This window comes from Aythya ferina (assembly GCF_964211825.1).
Source record: "Aythya ferina genome assembly, chromosome: 5".
NCBI lineage: Eukaryota > Metazoa > Chordata > Aves > Anseriformes > Anatidae > Aythya > Aythya ferina.
In genome coordinates this window covers 58,475,248-58,496,432 of record NC_140301.1, presented here as the reverse complement: position 1 = coordinate 58,496,432, position 21,185 = coordinate 58,475,248, and the positions used below count along the sequence as shown (strand labels likewise).

The 21,185-nt window shown below is 42.8% G+C and overlaps 1 protein-coding gene across 1 annotated transcript in view; it reads right to left on the bottom strand.

The window, feature by feature from the left end:
* KCNH5 (potassium voltage-gated channel subfamily H member 5) overlaps positions 1–20,767 on the bottom strand; it is a 157,668-nt gene extending 136,901 nt beyond the window's left edge. Inside the window, exons 1-3 of the mRNA XM_084520877.1 lie at positions 20,614–20,767; positions 8,397–8,520; positions 2,667–2,773 (exon numbers count right to left, since the gene is read on the bottom strand). Coding sequence (XP_084377003.1) covers positions 2,667–2,773; positions 8,397–8,520; positions 20,614–20,686 — 304 coding nt within the window. The 5' untranslated portion in view covers positions 20,687–20,767. The remainder of the gene's footprint in view (positions 1–2,666; positions 2,774–8,396; positions 8,521–20,613) is intronic.
* Between the last annotated feature and the right edge of the window lie 418 nt (positions 20,768–21,185).

The following is a 21,185-nucleotide window of genomic DNA, read 5'->3' as shown; positions in this document are numbered from 1 at the left end:
TTATGCTGATCACTTGATTATCTCAACTCCCAGTTGCTAACCCAAGATAAAAGGCTCTTTTCATAACTTCTAAGAAAGAGTGCTGCAGCTCTCAAGAGTGATACTGTGCTTTCACTTGTACCTGGCAACTCATCAGCACCCTTTGAAAAGCTCCACAAGTAGGCAAAATAACTTGTACAACAGCCCTGATAAAAATCAAAGAGAGAGAGAGGCAAGGTGGATACTGCTGTAGAAACAGCAACCTGAACGGGGGCTCAAAAGCAGGCAACATTTCCTGAGTATTACCCACACATATATGCATGTCTGCGTGGGTGCTAAATAGCTGGGTGGGTAGAGCTGAGGACGTATGTAATGCAGTAAAGCAGCAGAAATTCGTAGGGAACTTGCAGGTCTGATCCTGAAATTGGCTAACTGGGTTAGAGTGCCAAGGGAGCATGTGAAGCCAGCAGCCACATGGATGCTGCCTGAGAACAGCTCTTAAACACCACCCCTGTGCCAAAAGCAAGGAGAATGGGAAAGCAGCCTGAAAATCTCAAGATCTCCCTTTGCTGAAAGCATGAAGGATTGACTGAGAAAGAAAAATTTGTGATAAAATAACAACAATACCCACAACCTCTGGAGCTACAGTTTGAAGATGTGGGTGGAGGGCTGCTCGGCAAGCACTGCAAGCTCCACACAGGAGAGAAGCAGTATGCAGGGTGATAAACACTAGCCTTTCTACAGAATAGCTCCACATTTTTCACAAGTACGTTCATACCAACAGACACTACTCTTCATTTCCTTATCTGCTCCAATATTCAGCCTGGATGATAAGCATGCAGTTTCTTGAAGAAGCTTCTATCACAAGTACCAGTGTATGACAAATGGAAGCAAACCCAAGGCAAAGCACTTGCTGAACTGAAGCCAAAAGGTGAGGCTGTCAGTGTTAGCAAGAGACGGTAGTGCTGGGCTTCAGGTGATGGAGATGAAGGCTGGCAACATGTTATGGATGGGAATTGGCTCAAGATGGAAAAGAAAAATGAGTACTTTTCCATGAAGTCCTTCTGTAATCCTGAGTATCTTACAGAAAGTACAGGATTGGAGATCTGGGCAAAGGTGAAGATTTTATTAAGGCAACTGCAGCTCAATAAATCTCTGAAACACCATCAAGCTCAAGCGGCCAATCCACAGCCCAAAGCAAAAAAAAAGTAACTGGCTAGTTACAGAACAGTGACAAAGATTTCCTGCTTTCCTCTTCTTAATATTTAAATAAAATGGAAAGGAATTTATTTTAGTACTGGCTCATGCCAAGCATGAGCTACCGGCCCAGTTAAAAAGGGAAGCCAGGGTAGGGAAAATCCCTGAGTCTCTGGGATCTTCTGCAACCACATGGACATCGGGGGGTGCTGAGCACCACCACCTGCAAAGATACAGAACAAAAGTCTGTCCCAGGAAGCCTACCCCCTGTGAGGGGAGGTGACCTGAACAGGAACAGGGGAGAGAGGCAGGAAATCAGAGAACATCCATGTGCTGAGGGACCAAAAGGAGATGATCTGAAGGGCTATCACAGGCACCTGCAGGAACAGCTGGACTTCAGAGGCACTCTTGCTTCTCTTTTACCGTGCATATATATTTTTTTTTTTAATTAGTTTACCAAAATGCTTTGAAGCAGGCAGAACTGGAGAAATCTGAAGACAATTTCTATTGTTTAAGTGCACATAAGGGAAAATTTAGGCTAGAAAGGGGAAGTAGAAATAAAGCATAAGTGCATGAGTACTCTTCCAGAAGCTGAGGTATCCTGACTGCTCTCTTCAATGTCATGAAGGGTTTATGTGAATTTGCAGTGAAAAGGGGCAGTCAGGCATACTCAGCTTTTCCCTCAGCGCTCACCAGTGCTTTCTGCAGGCACACATTGCTGCCACTGGGAGCAACCACTTGCAAATCAGGGTGTGGGTTCTCACCTGCAGACATGTTTCCTGAGGGGAAATTTAATTTAGAATTTCTTTTCACTTAACCCAGTCAAGATTCCCTTCAGGAATACAACTCCTCAAAATCATTATTTTTTGGAAGGATGGATTGAGACCTGAGACACCAGGAAACACATACTAGCTTTGGCAATCTGTACACTTGTCCTGAAACATAAGCTCTTTTCTTGATCATTGGCGAGCAAAATACCTTTTTCTTCTACAAAATTTGCTCCAAAATTTACCCATATGTCAAAATGAACATCTTAGTCTATTAAATACTTTATATATAGAATCATTAAGGTTGCAAAAAACCTCCAAAATTATCTGGTCCAACCATCCCCCTACCACCAATGTCACCCACTAAACCATGTCCCTAAGCACAACATCCAACCTTTCCTTCATCACCCCCAGGAACAGTGACTCCAGCACCTCCCTGGGCAACCCGTCCCAGTGCCTGACTGCTCTTTCAGGGAAAAAAATTCTCCTAATTTCCAACCTGAAATATATAATATATATATATACACACACACACCTATATACATAGAGTTATAATAACACAAGTATATTACATTTAATACATATAGTATAATAAAACACATAATATATAATATGGTAGAATACATAATATGTATATACACTATATATAATGCTTATAGCATACTATAATACATAATAAATATGCATTATCACTACCAACATCATAAACTAATATATACATACTGTTTTTCTTGTAGAGGAGAATTTCAAAGCAATTTGACTCGTAGTTGTCGAAAGTCTGTCTGACTTTTTCAATGGTCTTCTTGTCTGTCAGTTCACCATACATAAAACTGAAAAAGAAAAAAAAAAAAAAAAACATTTTTCTCTTTTTGCTAGACAAGCAACAGCTTGTTACAGTCACCTTAGACTGCATAACCATTGGGGATGCTATTCACAGTCATTTACCAAAGTTTAACTATGATTTACACTTCATTTAAATATTCCGAATGTCACAAGGCTGTTATGAAACCTACAATAGTAATAACCATGGCTGCCTTTTTTCTGTAAAGTAGATGTATTTGCTGTCATCTAACGTTTCATTAAGTGCTTTTCTGAACATATCTTTAAGGGCATATTGTTGGAAAAAGAGCTGATATCCTATAAAGCCATTATTGCCACAGCTGCAGGCCATGAGAATATTGCTGTGAAAATGGAGAATATTAAGCAAAACCTTCAAAACCTCACAAATTTCGTTCAATCCTCCTGAAAACGCTGTAGAAGGAAGAACAGAACTTGCTACAGGTAAGGGCTGTTGGCTGAATCAATGGATGCAAATCTAATCTTGCCAAGATGCATCTGACACAAGATATTCTGAATCCTTCTTCTCAAAAAGCAATTAGAATTGAGGTAGGATTTAACCACTGAGAACTAATGACTGGAATTCTCTGAAAAATAACACAGAAAGCAAGTAAATAAGTTGGCCCACAGTGTTTGCACTACCAGCAAATATAACCAAATTCACCCTCGGTTTCCTTATTGTATGTCACATTTCTTTGACACCTTGCTGAAAATATGGAAAGCGTTAAAACACTTTTGAAGACTCGTCCCTTTCCAGACAGAGATTACAAAAGTCTATTTTAACTCCACTATTTCTCACCACTTGACCATTTCATCACCTTTGCACTTTTTTCCAGGTCAGATTTTCAGCTGATGCAAGCGAACCCAACACCCCGACCTTATTTTTGAAAGCCTATGTAAGAAAACAGCCAGGCTTTTCCTGTCATTCTTCCCTGGATTAAAAATAGGTGAAGACTGCCCTGTGCAAATTCCCAATTATAGAACCGAAGGAAAATGGAGCAAGGGATAAAAGCTTTCAGATGCTTGGATGAATACATTTTTAATTGATCAGGCTTCTCCCCCACCCCGTTATATTTGTTCACGAACAGTTTGAGCTCCGGCTGAAACCTACAACAGACAACCCTGAGAATATGAAAGAGAAAAAGAAAAGCTATCAGTGCCTCCGTGGTTTAAATCCAGCTTCTCTTTTATCGATCCACAGACCTCCAAAGGTTCAATAAACATTTATTTTACGTCTACTGTTCTGAAAGAAACAATAAAACAGCACAGTGGTTAGTGACTTGGCAAGCATTAAAATACCCAATGAAGGCTGGGCGGTGAATCTTTCCTTTACACAAGTGACTGAGGGAGGCGATGGGGCTGCTCCCAAAATAAGGTGCTGGCCAAGCAGACACAGGCCATGGGACCAGCCACAGTGCTTGTATGTCTCATCGGGCACCCTGCTGCTCACTTTCAAATGGCCTGCCCTTCCTTCCCGATAGCCTTTCCTACATTTACATGGGAGCTGACAACAAACAAAGTTTGAATGCTTTTTTTTTTTTAATCTAACCCTTTTTTAGTGCACTGATGAGGTAAAGCAGACTGCTCAAGTCTGCAAGACAAAATAAGAACTGGTGTTTTAGTTATTCAATTCAACTGAACACTCTTTTTGTGGTCCTGAGACTTAAAAACAATGCTTCTCTTAGTCCTGAAGGAAAAAATAACTAAAATTTGTTAAAGTGCACGACTTTACATGGCTTATAATACAGAAAGTCATTAATTAGCATTAAAATGACAAACCATACTCAACAGTGGTTGACGATAGCAGTTAGCTCTGCTGAATGCAATCAATAAGCTTTACGTTTTAAAGTCAGCTTATTAGTGCAGTAAACCTGTAAAACTCAAATCTTGCATTATTTTCACATATAAACAGACATTTTAAAGGCTTGTGGAATGATACAAATGTTTTTCAGGTGATTTTTACTACCAGGCACCAAAGGGACCCCCACGCCACTCACTGTATAAGTTATATAAGATCTCTGCTTATCACAGATTTAATTTAATTTAGTCTGTCCTATTTTGTACACATGGAGGGACTCCTACTTCTTCAGTCAATCACTCTGTCTTTTTCTGCCTCATGTTTTTGTTATTTATTGCTTGTCAAGTGCCTTCAGTGCAAACTGTACAAGACATAAATATCAAAAGCAGCCTGCTACTGGGGATCTTACTACCTAGAAAATAGACTTATCAAAGAGAAACAAGACTTACTGAAACACGCAGAGAAAGGCACAATCTTAGATAATTTCCCTATCCCTGCAACAGACCATTCGTCATTTCAGACGCCTATGCTCCTGCCTCCTTCTGAAAGCACTTCTTGGCACAGAGAAGCCACGTTGAAAGCTTTGCATTGCACTCTCCTGTCCTTCATCAAGATCCAAAAAAGCACCACCACAGAAGCTTCGGGTCTGCGGAATGTGCCTGAGAGATTTTTGTGGCTGTTTGTGAGGCTTTTGCCAGGTGGTTAGGGGGCAGACAAAGCATGGAAGGCACACAATCCCACATCCAGTTAACAGCTCTGTTTATCCAAAAGCATTGGATGAAAAGGCATCAGTCACAACTGACCAACTACCCAGGAGGAAAAGCAAATACTGATCTATGTGTCAGCAGCTCCAAAACTTTGCAAGCCCAGCAGCAGGCACCCCTTCAAGGCAGCACCGGGCAGCTCCCTGGGTCCCACTGGCATGCAACAAGGTTTCTTTGCTCAGCTTTGGCAGTACAAGGGGCAAGTGCTGTCTTCTCCTACAGAAAACACGGTCACAGAGTTAACATCCTGGTACCAAATTTATCAGAAAAAGGGAGAAAGAGATGCTGAGCGGCACACTGCAACTGTTTCAGTGGAAACACAACCTGTACACAGTTTCAGCCAGTGGATCTAATTCCCTCCCTCTGTACAGCTGGAAGGCAACACATCAACAGGGCCTCAAAGCAGGTTTCCTCTTTAAAAACAAAACCAGCACCCAGCTACTCCCAGCCTGGTGCAAGGAAGGGTACGGAGAGCAAAGCCTGGAGCAAACAGCAAGTGCAAAATGCCAGCGTAGGTCTACTACCAAGCCACCAAAGGGTGCCTGCTCTGTTGCGGGCTTCCCAAGAAGCCTGAACTTACTGATAAGCAACAATTTCAAACAACGCTGATATTATTTGCAACATTAAACAGGGTTTTAATGGTTTGGAGACGTTTATTCTTTCAGTGTATTCATCAAGACAAATTGCCACGACTGTGGGCAACTGGGCATGAAACAAGAGTTTTTCCTAGGCGTTGGTTAATCTATCGGTTCACCTCCAGGCAGGGGCTTTTGCACGGTTAATTGAATGTCAGAGGTGCAGCAATTGCAGATGCCCTCCCTGCTCACTCTGTACTGTCAGCTCATTTTCATTTGGCACAGCAATGCTGCACAAGCATGCAAGTTCTTCCACCTAAAAATCTTGTGCATTTTAGCACTCACTTGTGCCACTTACTCTGTGGATCGGCCCCAGCTACAAGTGCAACTTTTGGTGTCATGCACACCTACATTTTTTGTTCCACACACCAACATTTTCCCTCCCACACAGCTGCAAAGCTCTTCATTAGAGAGCAGCCCCTAAGACACTTCTCCAGAAGGGTACATCAGACCACGCTGAGCACCTCTCCAGCTCTGTTCTAACCTGCGAAGACCAGGGTGAGCCCTAAGAGGCATCAAATATCACACAGCAAAAATAACTCCACCAGCTAAGATCTACACACAAAACAAGTGCTAGCCATGCTTTCAATGGAGAGAGGTATCTCAAAAATTCAGATATGGATATGTAGAATGAAGATAAATAAATAAATCTTTGCTACCGGCCTCACTTTCCACAATAACTCCTCCTAAGATTTGCATCCCTATGATTCACTTGAATGTGGTCAAAATGGGATGCTTACAAGTATCAACCAAAGCCCATCACATTCATTAAAGACACTCTGATGGACTAAACCTTTTGGTCCTCTCAGTATTTGAGGCACAAGGGAATTATTAACAGAGCGGTATTGCTAAACCTTCATTTCCCCAACATTTTCCTACAATCCCATTCTGTTTATGTAATGACTTAAACATGTACAGACCATAAAAGTGCTGGCTCACAGGGAAATGGATCCAATTCAACATACAGGACAGCAGACAGCAAAGGGGGAAGCGTGTAAGCATATTTGGGAAGCCTTAGATAACGCTGTTTCTTTCAGCCCCACCAAGTACTTTGACTTTGTTGTTACCATGTGAGTTAATATTTCATGTCAGCTGCATGTGCCCATCTCATTTCCACTGCCGATCAGAGGACATCTGGCTGCACAGAGCAACCTCAGACCTCCAAGACTTTCCCCTTTCGGCAGACAAGAGCAGCAACCACACATCAGCGTTTCAGTCCTGTAGGTGTGCAGCCCTGGAGTTGGTCACTGCCTGATTGCATGAAGGGAAAACTTACACAGACTTGTATCTTGGTCATTTCTTGTTGCCCTCATCCCTGGTTTACTTTGCTCACACACCCACACATGCATTAGGGATTTAGTCTCTCCCCACAGCATCTCCTTTTAAAGGATGCAGCAGAGCAGGCACAGATGAACATCTAACCATAAATCACAGCTGCCCGCTCCTGAAAGACCACCAGCAAAAGGAAAAAGCCATAAAGCTGCAATGCTCAGAGTAAATACATCATCAGCCTAATCACCTTCTTGGGAATAAAGATGCATTTTGCACATTACTGTGCTGTGCGTGTGTGTAAGAACAGGGACCAATATGGGCTTCAGGATAGCACGCTGCAGACCTCCTGGCATGGTAAACAGGAGAATTCATGAAAATCTATTTAAAAAAAAAAAAAAAAAAAAAAAAAAAAAAAAAAAAAAAAAAGCTTTTGAAACATATCACCTAAATATCCTGCTTTCTTTATTGAATTGTTAGAGCACATTCATACTGATAGGAAGAGGGATAATTTTCAAATGAGAGAATAACAAATAAACCCTCAAAATATTTACACACACACACCATACCACTCTTTGGGAGCATCTCTAGTTCATCTTCATTCACTATTAAAATGTTTTAATATTTTTTTTCCATTGAACAGTCTTTATTCCTGAAATGCTCATTGTATTTATGCAATTACCAGAGGACAACAGGAATTTCAAAACCAGGCTTGCTTTCAAAAAACATTTGAGTGAAATATATTGAATTTGTACACGTTCTAAATAAAAACCCCAAAACAGACAATAAGTCTGGAATTTAGCTTTATGTTATTTAGGATTAAATCTTGCATGACTTTAAGGGCTACCCCAGATTTAGCAAAGGACTTAAAATTAAGTATCTGAATAGTCTATTAATCCTGGTGGAACTAACCATTAATGCTACTGGATGCTAATCAGCAATGTGCTGAACTGAATGTACATGGGTAAGTGCTTTACCATGTCCTAGGTAAGTTTCTGGTTTCATTCACTTAAAGCCTGCTTTAATACTTTAATTTCTACTAAACAATTATTTTCTTATATCAATCCTTTTTTTAAAACCTAATTTTTCTTGCCAGCAAATTGTAATTTTGGAAGTGCATCAAGTGGCAATGAAGAGACAGTCGACCTACCTGCAAGTGCTACTTTTCTGCATGACGTCAGCGCGATGATATCCAGAGAGTTTACAAAAACCGTCATTACTATAAACTACAGGCCAGTCCACAATCTGGGCATTTCCCAACAAAAAACTGGATTCTAAAAAAGAAAAAGAGAAGAGAGAGAAAGAGCTGCTGTCAGAGGTGAAGTACATTTACATCCTTCATGTTACACAGCAGATGTAGAGTGTTACACACAATGGTAACTTCCATCGTCAAATTTCAGAGAGCACTGAAATCAAGATGGCCATCAGAAAGGAAATCATGATGAAACTGGAGAGCTTTAGAAAAACAACATACTGATATAAGCACCAACTAGATCACAATTTAGAAAGGATTCATTTATTCGCAACATCTGGACAAGCTATCATGTTTGATATTCATTTTCATTTAATGTGCATATAAACATATATATCTTGAAACCAACCTTAAATTAACTTAAAAATTGAGCTTTAAATGATGAGCCATATGTTTCTGCAAGACTGTTGATGACACTATTGTATCAGATGAGCAAAATTGTCCTGCTGGCAGGTCCCTGCACGTTCTGCAGGATGCAGCCAGCATCCCTGGGATGAGGGACAGCCAGCGCCAGGAACTGGGCAGGGGCGAGATGTCCCACTGCACCCGGTGGTACACCATGAGCGATGTTACACCCAGGAGGGTAGGTATGAGGCGACCCATGCAGAATTTGGTACCAGAAGTGATGAATGCCAAAGGGACTTACATGTTCAAGTTACGCAAAATGCATCAAACTTCAGTTAGGGTCTACATCAAAATGCAAAAAGGTGGCTTTGGTTCATCCCACTAACATTTTTCTGTACCAATTGCCGTAAACACACAAATATGGGCAGGGTGTATTTTTAGGAGGCTGAACTCAGGCTTAAATACTGCTTCAATCATATGTTCTTTCAGTCAGTGCCTACAGTTTATACGCATGGACTGGCACCAACATGTTACGAGTTAGTCCTAAAATAGTTTTATTCGCTAGTTTGGAAGGATTCTTCCATCCCTGATTTTAGTAAGGCTTTTCTGAGGAAGGAAATACCAATTTTGCTCAAACATGTTGTGGGGTTTTATCTTCATCAACACTGTGAACGTTCCTAATGTTGTTTCAAAAATAATATTCTCACTTAGTATATTGCTTAGTAAAGGTTCTCAAGCTGTAGTCTGTGATGATCTTCAGAGCTTTTTTATTTTACATTGCTTACTTATAATTTTCAGTTTATTTTGATGGTAGCTGTGGAGCTAACTGGTAACACGATGATAAAAAGCCACCACAACTATATAAAATACTATTAAAATCACTGCTGTATAGAAATGATAGTAAAGGTTCCTTTCAGCACTTTTCATGGGCAAAAAAAAGAGAGAGATTTTTTGCAAATTCTCCTCATAATAGCTGAAGAATTATTAGGTTATGCCAATTACTTGAGACATACACTCAGGTGCACACATAATTTTTACATAAATGTGACAGTGGGTTTCTATGAGCTATACGTGCCCTTTGCAGGATATTTATAACCATGACTGCAATATATATTACTCAAACATTATGCTACTGAACAAGAAAAGTGTACTGAAAAAAAAAAAGTATTTTCCAAACTTTTTTTCTTTATAAGCCTGAATTTGGAAAATAATAATCTGTAAATTAATAGATTTTCTGCAGAAAAGCAGATTGAAAAATATTTTAAAGCCACCCAATGTGAGATATAGTTTAGATTTTGTGAGGTCTTAGGCTTATAAGCTCAAAGAACTTATTTGAATTCATCACAAACAGTCTTAAACCTACATGCCAACTTTAAAAATTTGTTTTTCTGCCCAAAGGGAGATTCAGTCACTACAACCAGCAGCAGACATGGATTACAGCATCTGCTGGAAACAACCACTGTTAGTCCTTTGGTCAAAGCAAGGTTTGATTTGGAAAGTGACTTCTTTATAGGGTTATTTTTCACCACAGTTTTGCTCGCATACCCAGGTAAGCTGGGCACAACGTGGGTGCTTACAGGCAGCAGATATCCAAACTCACACATGGATGTTGTGCACATCTGGGTGCTCCCAGAGGACTACAGCTTATAAGCAGGTTTTGAAACCTCTCTGTCCAACATAATTATCTTGATTGTGTATCCCCATTGCAGAACTCTGTTTCAGGACACAGAGTACACTGCAGAAGATAAACAATGGGGCCACCAGCAGACATTCAGCATTTATTGGTCATCATCTATGGATTTTTTACTTCCTTACACCCAAGGGTCTCAAAATAATTGCTAAGGCATTCATTAAGCTGATCAAATCCAAGACACTGGGAGGAAACATAACAAAGCCGAACTACTGATCTTTAAGAAAAAAAATAAATCATCATAAAGTAAGAAAAAAAGATACTAGAAGTATGTTGATAAATACTAGTACTTATAAAGTTAGATCATATATATATGTACATATATTTTTATACACACATAGCATATGTACTAGTAAATTGACCAAATGTTAGAACATGCTTTCATGTGTCCCCACGAATACTCTTACTTTTTTTTTTTCACTTGCCTTCTAAGCAAATAAGGCTTATTCATCCATGCTCAGCATGTGAATACGAACATTTGTGTCCTGTTTCAACTGAACAAAAATCTTGAATCATTGTTTGCATCTTGTTAGAGACCAATGAATCTAACTGCAGCCACAAAGCCATAGGAATCCATGTTTCATTAATGCCTCTGTTCAGTGAGCAGCTTGATAAAATTTAAGGATGAACAGGTCAGTGTCTAACCCTGGAATTTTATTGTGTGCCCAAGTCTCAGCATCTGCAGGACTCTGTGCCTACCCTACATTTTATCAGTAGTCATGTTATTTTCCCCAGGACATGTACTATTTTTTCCCTATTTCTAAAATTTGTCAAGATCAAAACTACAGACAACTTAACTTCACAGTAGTCACTCTATACCCAGAATCCTCTTCTGTGACTCCTTGTATAGTCTCTAATATGTCCCCATTTTGGAGTCTAATTTTGGTCAACAACAGTAGAGAAGAACTTTCATGAGTTTGGGGTAGTTTGAGGAGAGACTGCCTTATAGCACATCATCACCAGTTACCACTTGTGAAAGACCATTTCTGCAGTCACTTCCACTAGAGTTGGGCCCTAACAGCCAGTCCTGGGCTAAAACAATTGTCATGCCCAACTTCCATACTTCTATAACCCACTTACATGGTTTCTTTGTTAAAAAAGTTCAATTATAGTTGTGTCTCAAAGTAAGATTTCCGTTAATTTGACTATGATGAATTCCATTCCATCAGATTTGCTCACAGGGTACACCTCCATCATCAAACCCCAGGCTCCCTCCCATTCTTCTACTTGCTCCAGTGACCCTCACTCTGCAATGGTTCGTTGGCACCAAAGCTCTTGTTTGGAGTGTGCCAAAAGACTTCTCCACAGCCAGTTTTTTCTAGGATATGGGCACGAGCCCTTCATCACAGAATACTGAGGACTGCCTTCTGCAAGGTAGGCCCAGGCTCAGCCTCCCTCCATGGGAGAGGCAAGCGGTCAACCCACTCAGGCCTTCCACAGAGCAGACTGGTGTTCTGCGCCTTTTTCAGAAGGAAGAGACAAAAAGGAGCCAACAAAAGGTCTGACAATTGCAGATGCAAGGACACCAGCACTGGGATGTTCACAGATGGGCATCCTGTTAGATTCAATATGTAAGAGCTGTATTTCAAATGCTACGTTTTTTTAAGATTATATTGGAGGTATTCTCAAGGATAAGTCTGTACAGAGTTTAGCTAGTAACTGGACAACAGAGAATTGAGCCAATATGTCTACACCTGGAGAGATGAATTTCCTCACTTTTTAAGTATACCACGACTTCCCTGAAAGACTAGTGTCACACAAGGGACTGTCCAGTACAGCTGAAATTATGGATGGCAGTGCATAAACGCAGCTCAAATTCCACATCCAGTAAGATATGAGCAACTGAAACTTGTGCAGTGTCAGTGCTGCAGCCCAGAAAGGAAGAGCTTCTCCCTCCACGTACAGCAGCACCCGATCTCACAAATACTTCATGGTGGAGGCTGGGAACTTCTCCCCAGCCCGCCAGGTACCGGCCACTGCCGAAAGCAGGACAGTGAATCTGATAGACCAACAGTCTGATTCGATGTATGAAACAGTATGAACCTGTAAGCCAAATTATCGTGTGGTAATATATCACACTCTGAGAAGATTAATACATGGCTAACTTCAAAACTTCCATAATAAGGGTTAGCCTGAAATGTCTAGTAATACATTCATTCTTGGATTTCTTCAATGCACTGAAAATGCATTTCTACTTTCCATTTGCTTAGAGATAAAAGTCATTTTTTTTATTATTATTATTATTTCTACGCTTGTCTTGATGTCACTGCCTCCATCCATCATTTTCTCCACCCCATCCCCGTTTCCGATGTATCGCAGGGAGCACAAATCCGTAGGGCGCGTGCATTCTTTTACTAGACCCATCTAAACACCAGTGTCTGTCTGCAAGAGAGCAGGGAAGCAGGGCTCAGAGAGCTGACATGCCCTTCTCAAAGCTGCTAGATTCCTCTTAGGAAGTCAGCGGGCTTTTTATTAGCTAATATCACTCTCCTATTTAGAAAGTTAAATAGAGATGGCAAAGAATTGAGATGTTAAAGTCATACAGTTAGCAGAATTTCAGATTTGGAAAACACAACTGAGGTAAACAATTGTTACAGGCACTATATTTGCCATTCCTGTGCTTCTACTTTGCAAAAAGACTCTGTCGTACAAAGGCAGCCTGTGCTGCTGTACAGCAGCAAGCCTTTAATCTTAGTCTATCTTGCACTAGCTAATACTCAACACAGCACTGAGCCTTGTTTTGCTGTTTAAAAAAAAATGACCACTGTGTGCAAGCAATTTTTTCTTAACCAGTGAAATGCCCAAAGCAGTGTAAAATTCATGTTATGCAATCACAGGAGAGCAAGAACAGCTAAATCATTCCAGGAGATATGTTTAGCCAAGTGAGAAACGTTGTCTGTAATCATCTTTCCTCAAGAATGCTTGGGTACCACTTGTAAACAAAATTGCTTAAATCACCATTTCAGAATTCCATCCCTTCCCAAGAAAATATGCAACTAATCATTTTACAAAAGTCACCATTGAAAACATGCTTAAAAAAATGAAGCAGTAGCAGAACACAAATAATAATAAGAAGCAGCAGTGTTTCCAACTTAGAATAAATTCCTAACTCAAGCAATTTCACACAGAGCTGTCCTTCAGAATTACTGCCCTTACTACGCGGAGCAAGTGCAGCACAGACCAGACAGGCTCTGTGAAAAGCCTGGAATTCGCCTTTTTTTTTCCCCCCGTCTCTTTTTTTTTTGCTAATGCTGTCTTTTAAAAGCCCCAAACCACTTGAACTGCTGTCAGCCTGCTCTCCTTATAGAGATTCTGTAGTTGCACAGGATCAGCATATTGCTGCAATCTCGTTCAGACCACCTTGGAAAACTCGTGGGTCTCCTGGGTAGGTGCTTTGGGAAAGGGGAAATCTACAAAATATTCTTGGGTTTTGTTTCTTTTAGCTCTTCTAAGCCCCAATAATATGCATTTCCAATGACATTTGTATACAGCCAATCCAGCTACACACTCAAGACGTCCCTATAGAACACCCTAAATCCTCGGGCAGACCTGCATGGGCACTGCCCTCCGAAATCAGCCTTGGCAGGCACCAACATCCCTCCAGCTTTGGGGTCGGCTGCAGGCGGACCACTGTGCTCGAAGCAGCAACCTCTGCCAGCACTTTGTGCTCCTCACTACAAAACCACATTGCTGTTTTCTAACACAGCTATTATTTCCCTGGTGTCTTTAAAGCATGCAAAACATCGGTGTCATCCAATTTATCCAGCACATTAAGTGTTGCTTGCCTGAAAAAACTCTCAGAGGACAAACTCTTTACGTCACCTTTCTGTGCCACTGTTGTTTTTATTTAATACTTGTGTTATGAAAATGCAAGGAGGACTAAACTCAGGGCAAGATACCATACTAACAATGCAAAAATGTTCTAATTCCTGCCCCAATTCACTTCCCCTCTAATAAAACAAAATGTAAGTAATCCAATCCTGGCTGAGATATTAAGTCCACGTGTAAGTCACTTAGCTAGGAGCACAGCAGCTTTCAGCAATTTAATAAGCGAGCCCAGGAAGAAAGATTAGAGTCTGCCTCGAATTTACCTTTTTTTAAAAAAAAAAAAAAAATTTTTGAAACTAACTTTAATCATTCTGAATGTGAAATCCCACAGACACCCTGGTTCTTTACTGCAGCACAACTTCACTGACCTCAGGAAGAGTTTCAGACCAATACGGACAAAAGAGAGTCCCTATGAGTTGCCCGAGAAATGGCACTTTGTCCAGTTCTGATCACAGGTTCTCCCCCACACATTCCCTTATCCTAGAGTTAAACCAATCTCCACCTATCCTGGTTATCTTCTAAATGCTGCTGCTGAAGATGTTCTCTATTAAAATTATGCAGAGCACAACATAAATGTAGCAAGACTGAATTTAAACTGAAGCTGTAGCTCTCACCACAGGCACACCGGCACCCTCAGGGAGCAACCAAAAAACAGACTTCTAGCTATAGACAAACAAGAGCGCTTGCTTCACACTCCCAGGTGAGAAAATCATGCTAACGATAGATGTTCGGACATGGGGGCTTGCCTTGCAAACCCACAGCCTGCAGCTAGCCATGGCTGCAGTTTCAGAGCTTGGCCAAATTTCCCCAAACCTGTTTTGGCAGAGAATTGTGCAGCACTGCATGTGCAAGCATCCAGCAAGGGGCTAAAGCAAAATGTGTCAGCAGGACAGATCCCAGCCCCACAGCAAGGTGCTGCTTCAGGCTTGTAAGGGGCTATGCACAAGGCAGCGGCCAGATGCCACCAGCAACAAGCATGGGTGCAGAATTGGGTCCTGGCTATTGGGGTTGAGTAGGGCTTCTCAATCAAAACTGCCAGTCACTGGACGTGCTCAGTAAACAAGGGGTTTAGACTGACATTTTTCTGCAAAGAAGGTTATTAGGATGGCGATTCCAAAATCATCTCCTATTACCTAAATTTGACAAACCAAAAAACACTACTTTCTAGCTCACCAGGAGAATAACTTAAAATCCAGGCTAATCACCAAGCAGTATGCTGTTAAACAGGCTAATTAAATGTACTTCCACAGCTCACTTAACTTCCTGACATTAGTCTTTGGCTGCATACTCCTTCCAACAGCAATAAAAAAAAAAATTAAAAAAAAAGATGTTTATTCTAAAAATCAATAATTTCATTTTTTTCTTCTCTATCAGATTTCAACATTAACCTGGGAACGCCACAACACTTACACTGACCTCTTGTGGCAAGTGCTCGGCAGCGCTCAGATATCCCAGAGAACATCTCCTACCCCATCCCGCTCCCAACAAGATGCACAGAAATATTGATAACATGCAAATTTTACAAAGCTGTAAAGGAGATCAAGGAAAAGCTTGTAAAGATCCAGTTATTCCTTTAACTAATTATATGCCTTTATTCGGGGGGTCTACATTAACATGATGGTACGGAGCTGTTGTAATTAAAAAAAAAAATAATAATAATAATTAAAATTAAACCACCTAAATCTCCCCTGACTCCAGCAGGCATCAGATATGCCTAATTTTCAGGATTTGGCCAAGCTGACTGAAGGAGTAAACAAAATGAGGCCCTTGCGATGGAAAACTACCCAGAAATGTCATCTAGTAATGCTTCTTAGTGTAACAATCCACTTTTCATTGATTTACATATCAGCGGGTCCCCTGCAGCCACACAAATTGCAAAATCAACCTTGCACCCAAGAAAGCCCCAATAATTTAAGCTCCTTAGTCATCCCTTCATGAACTTCCCCGCAGCCAACAGAACCAGAGGATGGGAACTTTTGCCCCATGATTTTCAGCATCTTTAAGTAGAGATTTATGCAAGTGCTGAGGTCCAGATTTTTTTTTTTTTTTTGCAGAGGATCCCTTATGACAGACACCCTGTAAACTTGAAGTAACTTGCTTTAAGTAGCTTTTTTTTTTTTTTTTTTTCCTGCACCAGCTGTAGTTTAGGTTGGAGCAGATGAAAATGCAGCTTGTTTTAATTTGAGGGAAAGGAGCCTACATGTGTCCTGTCCAGTGAGAACAACGTTTTGTAACCCTGCGTGTAAGAAATCAGGTACGCTACATGGGGTAGTAGGAAGGATGGAAAAGAGAGCAAACACCTATTTTGTCAGTAATACCAGTCTAATAAAAATGAAGAGGTGTCTTAGTGCTATAGGTGTGATGTTCATGTCCCCTCCTTCCTGGGGGACCTGCCTGGCCAACAGTCACTTGGGAACTGGGTTGATCCTTTCCCCATCAAACCCAACAGGGCGTAAAGCTCTGTCTGGAGGAGATGACTTGCAGGAACATGGTGCTAAACTGTGCAAGACCTGGAATTAAATGTTAGCTTCATTAAAGCTTATGGTAAAATTCCTTACAGAGCCAAGATTTCAGCTGAAGTGTCAAACACATTTGCGAAAGACCTGAAAAATGCCTTTTTCCAAGGAAGCTTCAAAGAGTTATTGCAATAGAAACAATAACCAGTAATGATGGCTGCTATCATATTTGTCTTTCGCTAAATTATGCCCTGCTTCCACGCTGTTAGCACTTTTTATTGCATATTGCTGCAAAGTCCCAGAGTTAACCTTTTTCCAACCTCAACCAAATTACACCCAAAGCAAATTACGCTGGTAACACAAGCTTCATGCTTTTGCTGCTACAAGACATGAAAGGTGAAGGCAGATGGGCAAGACAGACACATTTCTCTGCCTCGCATCTGCGGCTCAACTTGCCAGGTTCCTTCTGCAGATGGGGCAGGAACACGAAGCCCAGCCCTGCTCCAGGGATTTGCCCAAATTCCCATTCCACCTCCGTGATGCTGAGCTGAGGTCAGTGCCAGCAGGAGCTCTGACTACACTGAAGGAGCAACCCATAATAATGATAGTAATAACAGGCACAGACTGCTGAGAACATCTTAGGAGAGAACATTGCCCTAAGGATGGGCCTTATTAAAAGCCCAAAACAGTAATGGCAGTAGAAAGCAGTCACCTTAATGCGATTTAACCCACTGCTCCCACAAAACCCTTTTTCTTTCAGCTTAGCAAAACACCTGGTGTTCTCAAGATCAGTGCACAGCCAAGGCTGAGGAGAGATCATATCAAACTGCAGCTCCCAACAAGAAGGACTTTACTCCATGCATTTTCACTGTGCTTTAAAAAAAGTAAAATGTAATTGCACAGAGTGCACCGATCACCCCAAAGATAGCCCAGAGGGCTTGTCCCCGTAGTCCAAGGGCAGCAGTGGGGCTAAGGAGGGACCCTGCTCCTTCCTGAAGATTTTGTGTGCTGGGAGTACAGCACAGTTGCAGGGTGGCCGGACAACTCGCAAAGCAGGTCGGAGCTTACTGTCCACCCCAAAATTATTTCGAAGACACCTGGAAGGTGCAGCTGCCAGCTGCTGCTCTACAGCACTTGATAAGCTCCAAGGTCTGAAGTCACCTCCAAGAGGTCCCCCCAGCCTGGTGCCCGGACATCCCACCCTGCACCACAGCCACCCCGGCTCCTTCTGCACCACTCCTCGATGTTTCGCTCACGGCTGACCCACATGGAGCATTTCCCTCACGATTTTTACCTCCTCCATAGCCAAAGCTGGGGCAAAAAGGAAACGTTCACGACATTCCTGAACAACAAATCCCTAAATAATGCTGAAAATCACACTCTGCTCTTAACACCAGGCTGGCCATCACACTCACTGCACACACAGTTCCCACCAGATCCATTCCGACTTTCTGCACTTTAAAAATATTGCAACTTTGTCTATAAACGCTTTGTTGTTCGGATCCATCTCTGCCAATTCTAATTTGTCTGCACCCATGTTTCATTTTTGAAATCCATCACTTTCATTTCAGACCTGAAGAAGAGCCTATCTGTCAAAATACCTAATTTTTCCCAGCTGTACCTGTTAGCCTAACAGAAGATATTACCTCTATCTACAAGCCTTCTCCTGGTTGTTGAGAAAAGATTTATGGACAAGAAGTGTGATGGGATTGTGTAAGTGTGAGAAATCTCAAAAGAGAGTGTTCTTTAACTAGGACAGACGATGGAAAGGCTTTTTTTAAGGATGCTGAAGATGTATTTTAAAAAAATATCATCATTCTTTCCTTTATCCTGTTCCTCAATTTGACGATGAAAAATCTCTCTGAAACTGGTGAATCCAATATAAAAACAAAACCCAGCACAGGGTCAGCAGACCAAATCCTAGCCTTCTACCAAGCACTGGCAGGAGATACTTGAACCAGATTTGCTCTAGTGGATACCATTAAGTTCGGATTAAACAGTGCTGAATCCAATGAAAATTACTATTTCTATAAAGGACAAATAAGGCTATGACCTGAATGATAAAAATAAGAACTAAATTGTGTTTCAGTGTACAACACTGACCACTAACATGAGTTAAAAACAGATTCCCAATCCACTTTTTGCTTCGTTGTCCAGTGTGACAGATTTCCCTCCATAACATCACCTTTAAGCAAAGAAAAAGCAGAATGAGTGACCAGATCAGCACCATTTATACGCCCAAATTAGGCCAGGTTAAAACCTGAGGGGGGCTAATGTGTTTTTAAAGTATAATGTTCAAAAGTATAAGCCTGCTGAGGTTTTCTGGGTTTTGACATCTCAAAGCTTTACCGAGCTTTCGCCAGGGAGGACATGTGGTTCAATCAGAGCATGACACAAAATCATGGTGCTCCCACACCACGGTCCCAGCTCTGTCCCCAGCTTGCCACAAGACCCTGGGAGAACAATTGCCATGCCCCAAGCCCCTTTTACACCAGTTTTAAGAACATGTTGGCAACACCTTTGTGTGTCTGCTTCCACAAGGAGCTGTAAAGTGTAATTAAGTTCCACTTTGAAATTATCAGAGGGAAAGTGCTATATAAAACCTTATTAATTAAGCTTGCATTTAATATTCGGGTAAATAAATACACTATTGCAGGAAATTAGCTTATAGTGATTGTGCAGCTACAGAGCTTGACAGAGCTGATGGGGTCAATCAAAAGTTGATGTCTTAATGCAACATTTTAAATTCCAGGTCCTCAGTTGCTCACAAATTCACTACTTGCCTTCAAAACCAAACCAAGCCAGCACACCAGACTGTGTTAGTACGAACAGGAGGTAAATCCAGACTGGTGCAGTGGAAAGGTGGAAGGAAACACTTTTCAGCAACGTTTCACATCACATTAGTGTCTCGATTAATAATGCATGCAGAAACTTCTGTCCACGCTCTGTTCTGCCCACCTTTCCCGTTCCCACTCTCATGCAAGGCAGGGACAGGCTGCCCAAGAAGAAACCTTTCAGCAGATGCAAAGTTGAGGTCTTTTACCAGACTTAACTCGCAGAAACACTCATGTTTCAGTAGTTCTGTGCCAGTGCATAAACTAGCTAAAACCAGAAGGTAAGCAGCACAAAACCTGCCTAAAGCAGCATCTACATTCACACACCTATAGAGATGCCTGCAGGCACACCGTAACTTCGACGGATCTGTGCACAGCGCTCTTGGCAAGTGCTTTGCAAGGGGCTGGAAGGGGAAAGCAAGCCCCAGCAGCAGGGAATTATTTTCTACCCGTGTGGTTCTGAAGCAGTCCCGTAACCGCTCGCCCAGCGGAGGAGCGGCACAGCGGTGACTGCAGGCACTTCTGCCAGCTTTCTCCAGGCACAGGGTTCTACCAGCGCCCCAGCCACAGGCACTGCCTCGTCCTCTCTCCCGGCACCGTCGCCACACGCTTTAAAGTGAGACAGAATTGCAAAGACTTCGAAACGCCGAATGAGACAACGCAAACCCGAACATTGGGGAACCAACGAATGAGAAAGAGGGGAAAAAAAAACACCCGGCGAGCGGAGAGAAATGACAAGGGGTAACCCTAACTCCCAGAAGGGGCTCACACCAACACCTGCTAGAGACCCGCTGCCTGCAGCACCGACGGCGGGGTGAGAAGGGAGCGGGGGGGGGACAGGGCAGGGAAAGGCTGGGGCAGGGAGCTTCAGGGATGGATGGACGGACGGAAGGATGGATGGATAGACGGAGGGAAGGAAGGATGATGGACGGCCGCCTAAAAGCAGGGATGCTCCTTCTCACCGCTGGAGCGCCGGACGATGTTCTCCAGGAAGGTGTTCTGCGGTGCCACCAGCCCTCTCTTGCCCCCCGGCATCCTGCAGCGCCGGGCTCGGGGGCCGGGGGTGCGCGGCAGCGGCTGCAGCGGCGGCGGCAGCAGCGGCGGGGGGGGGCCGGCGGCGGCTGCTGCGCCCGGTGCCCGTGAGTCGCGCAGGGGCGGCCGCGGCCGCTCATGGTAGTGGCGCCCCCGCGGCGGCTGCAGCGCGGACTGGGGCCGCGCCGCGCACGGCGCCGCCGAGCGCCGCCGCCCGCCCCCCGATTTCCCCCCTCCCTCCCTCGTTCGGTTGTGTGTCCCCCCCCCCCCCCCGCGCCTGCGCCGCCCGCCCGGGCCGCCCCGGGCCCGATAAGGATGGGAGGAGCCGCGGCGAGATGAACCGAGCCGGGCTGAGCCGCCCCGGGATGCCCCCCGTGGGGTGTCCTCCTCCTTTGCGCGCTGGGGTGGCTCTCCAAAACCCCTCCGTCTAAGTTTTCCCCCTGAGCCAAACCCCCCAAAAATCAGCAAACCCAACACTAAATCCCCGGTTTGGCTTCTCTCA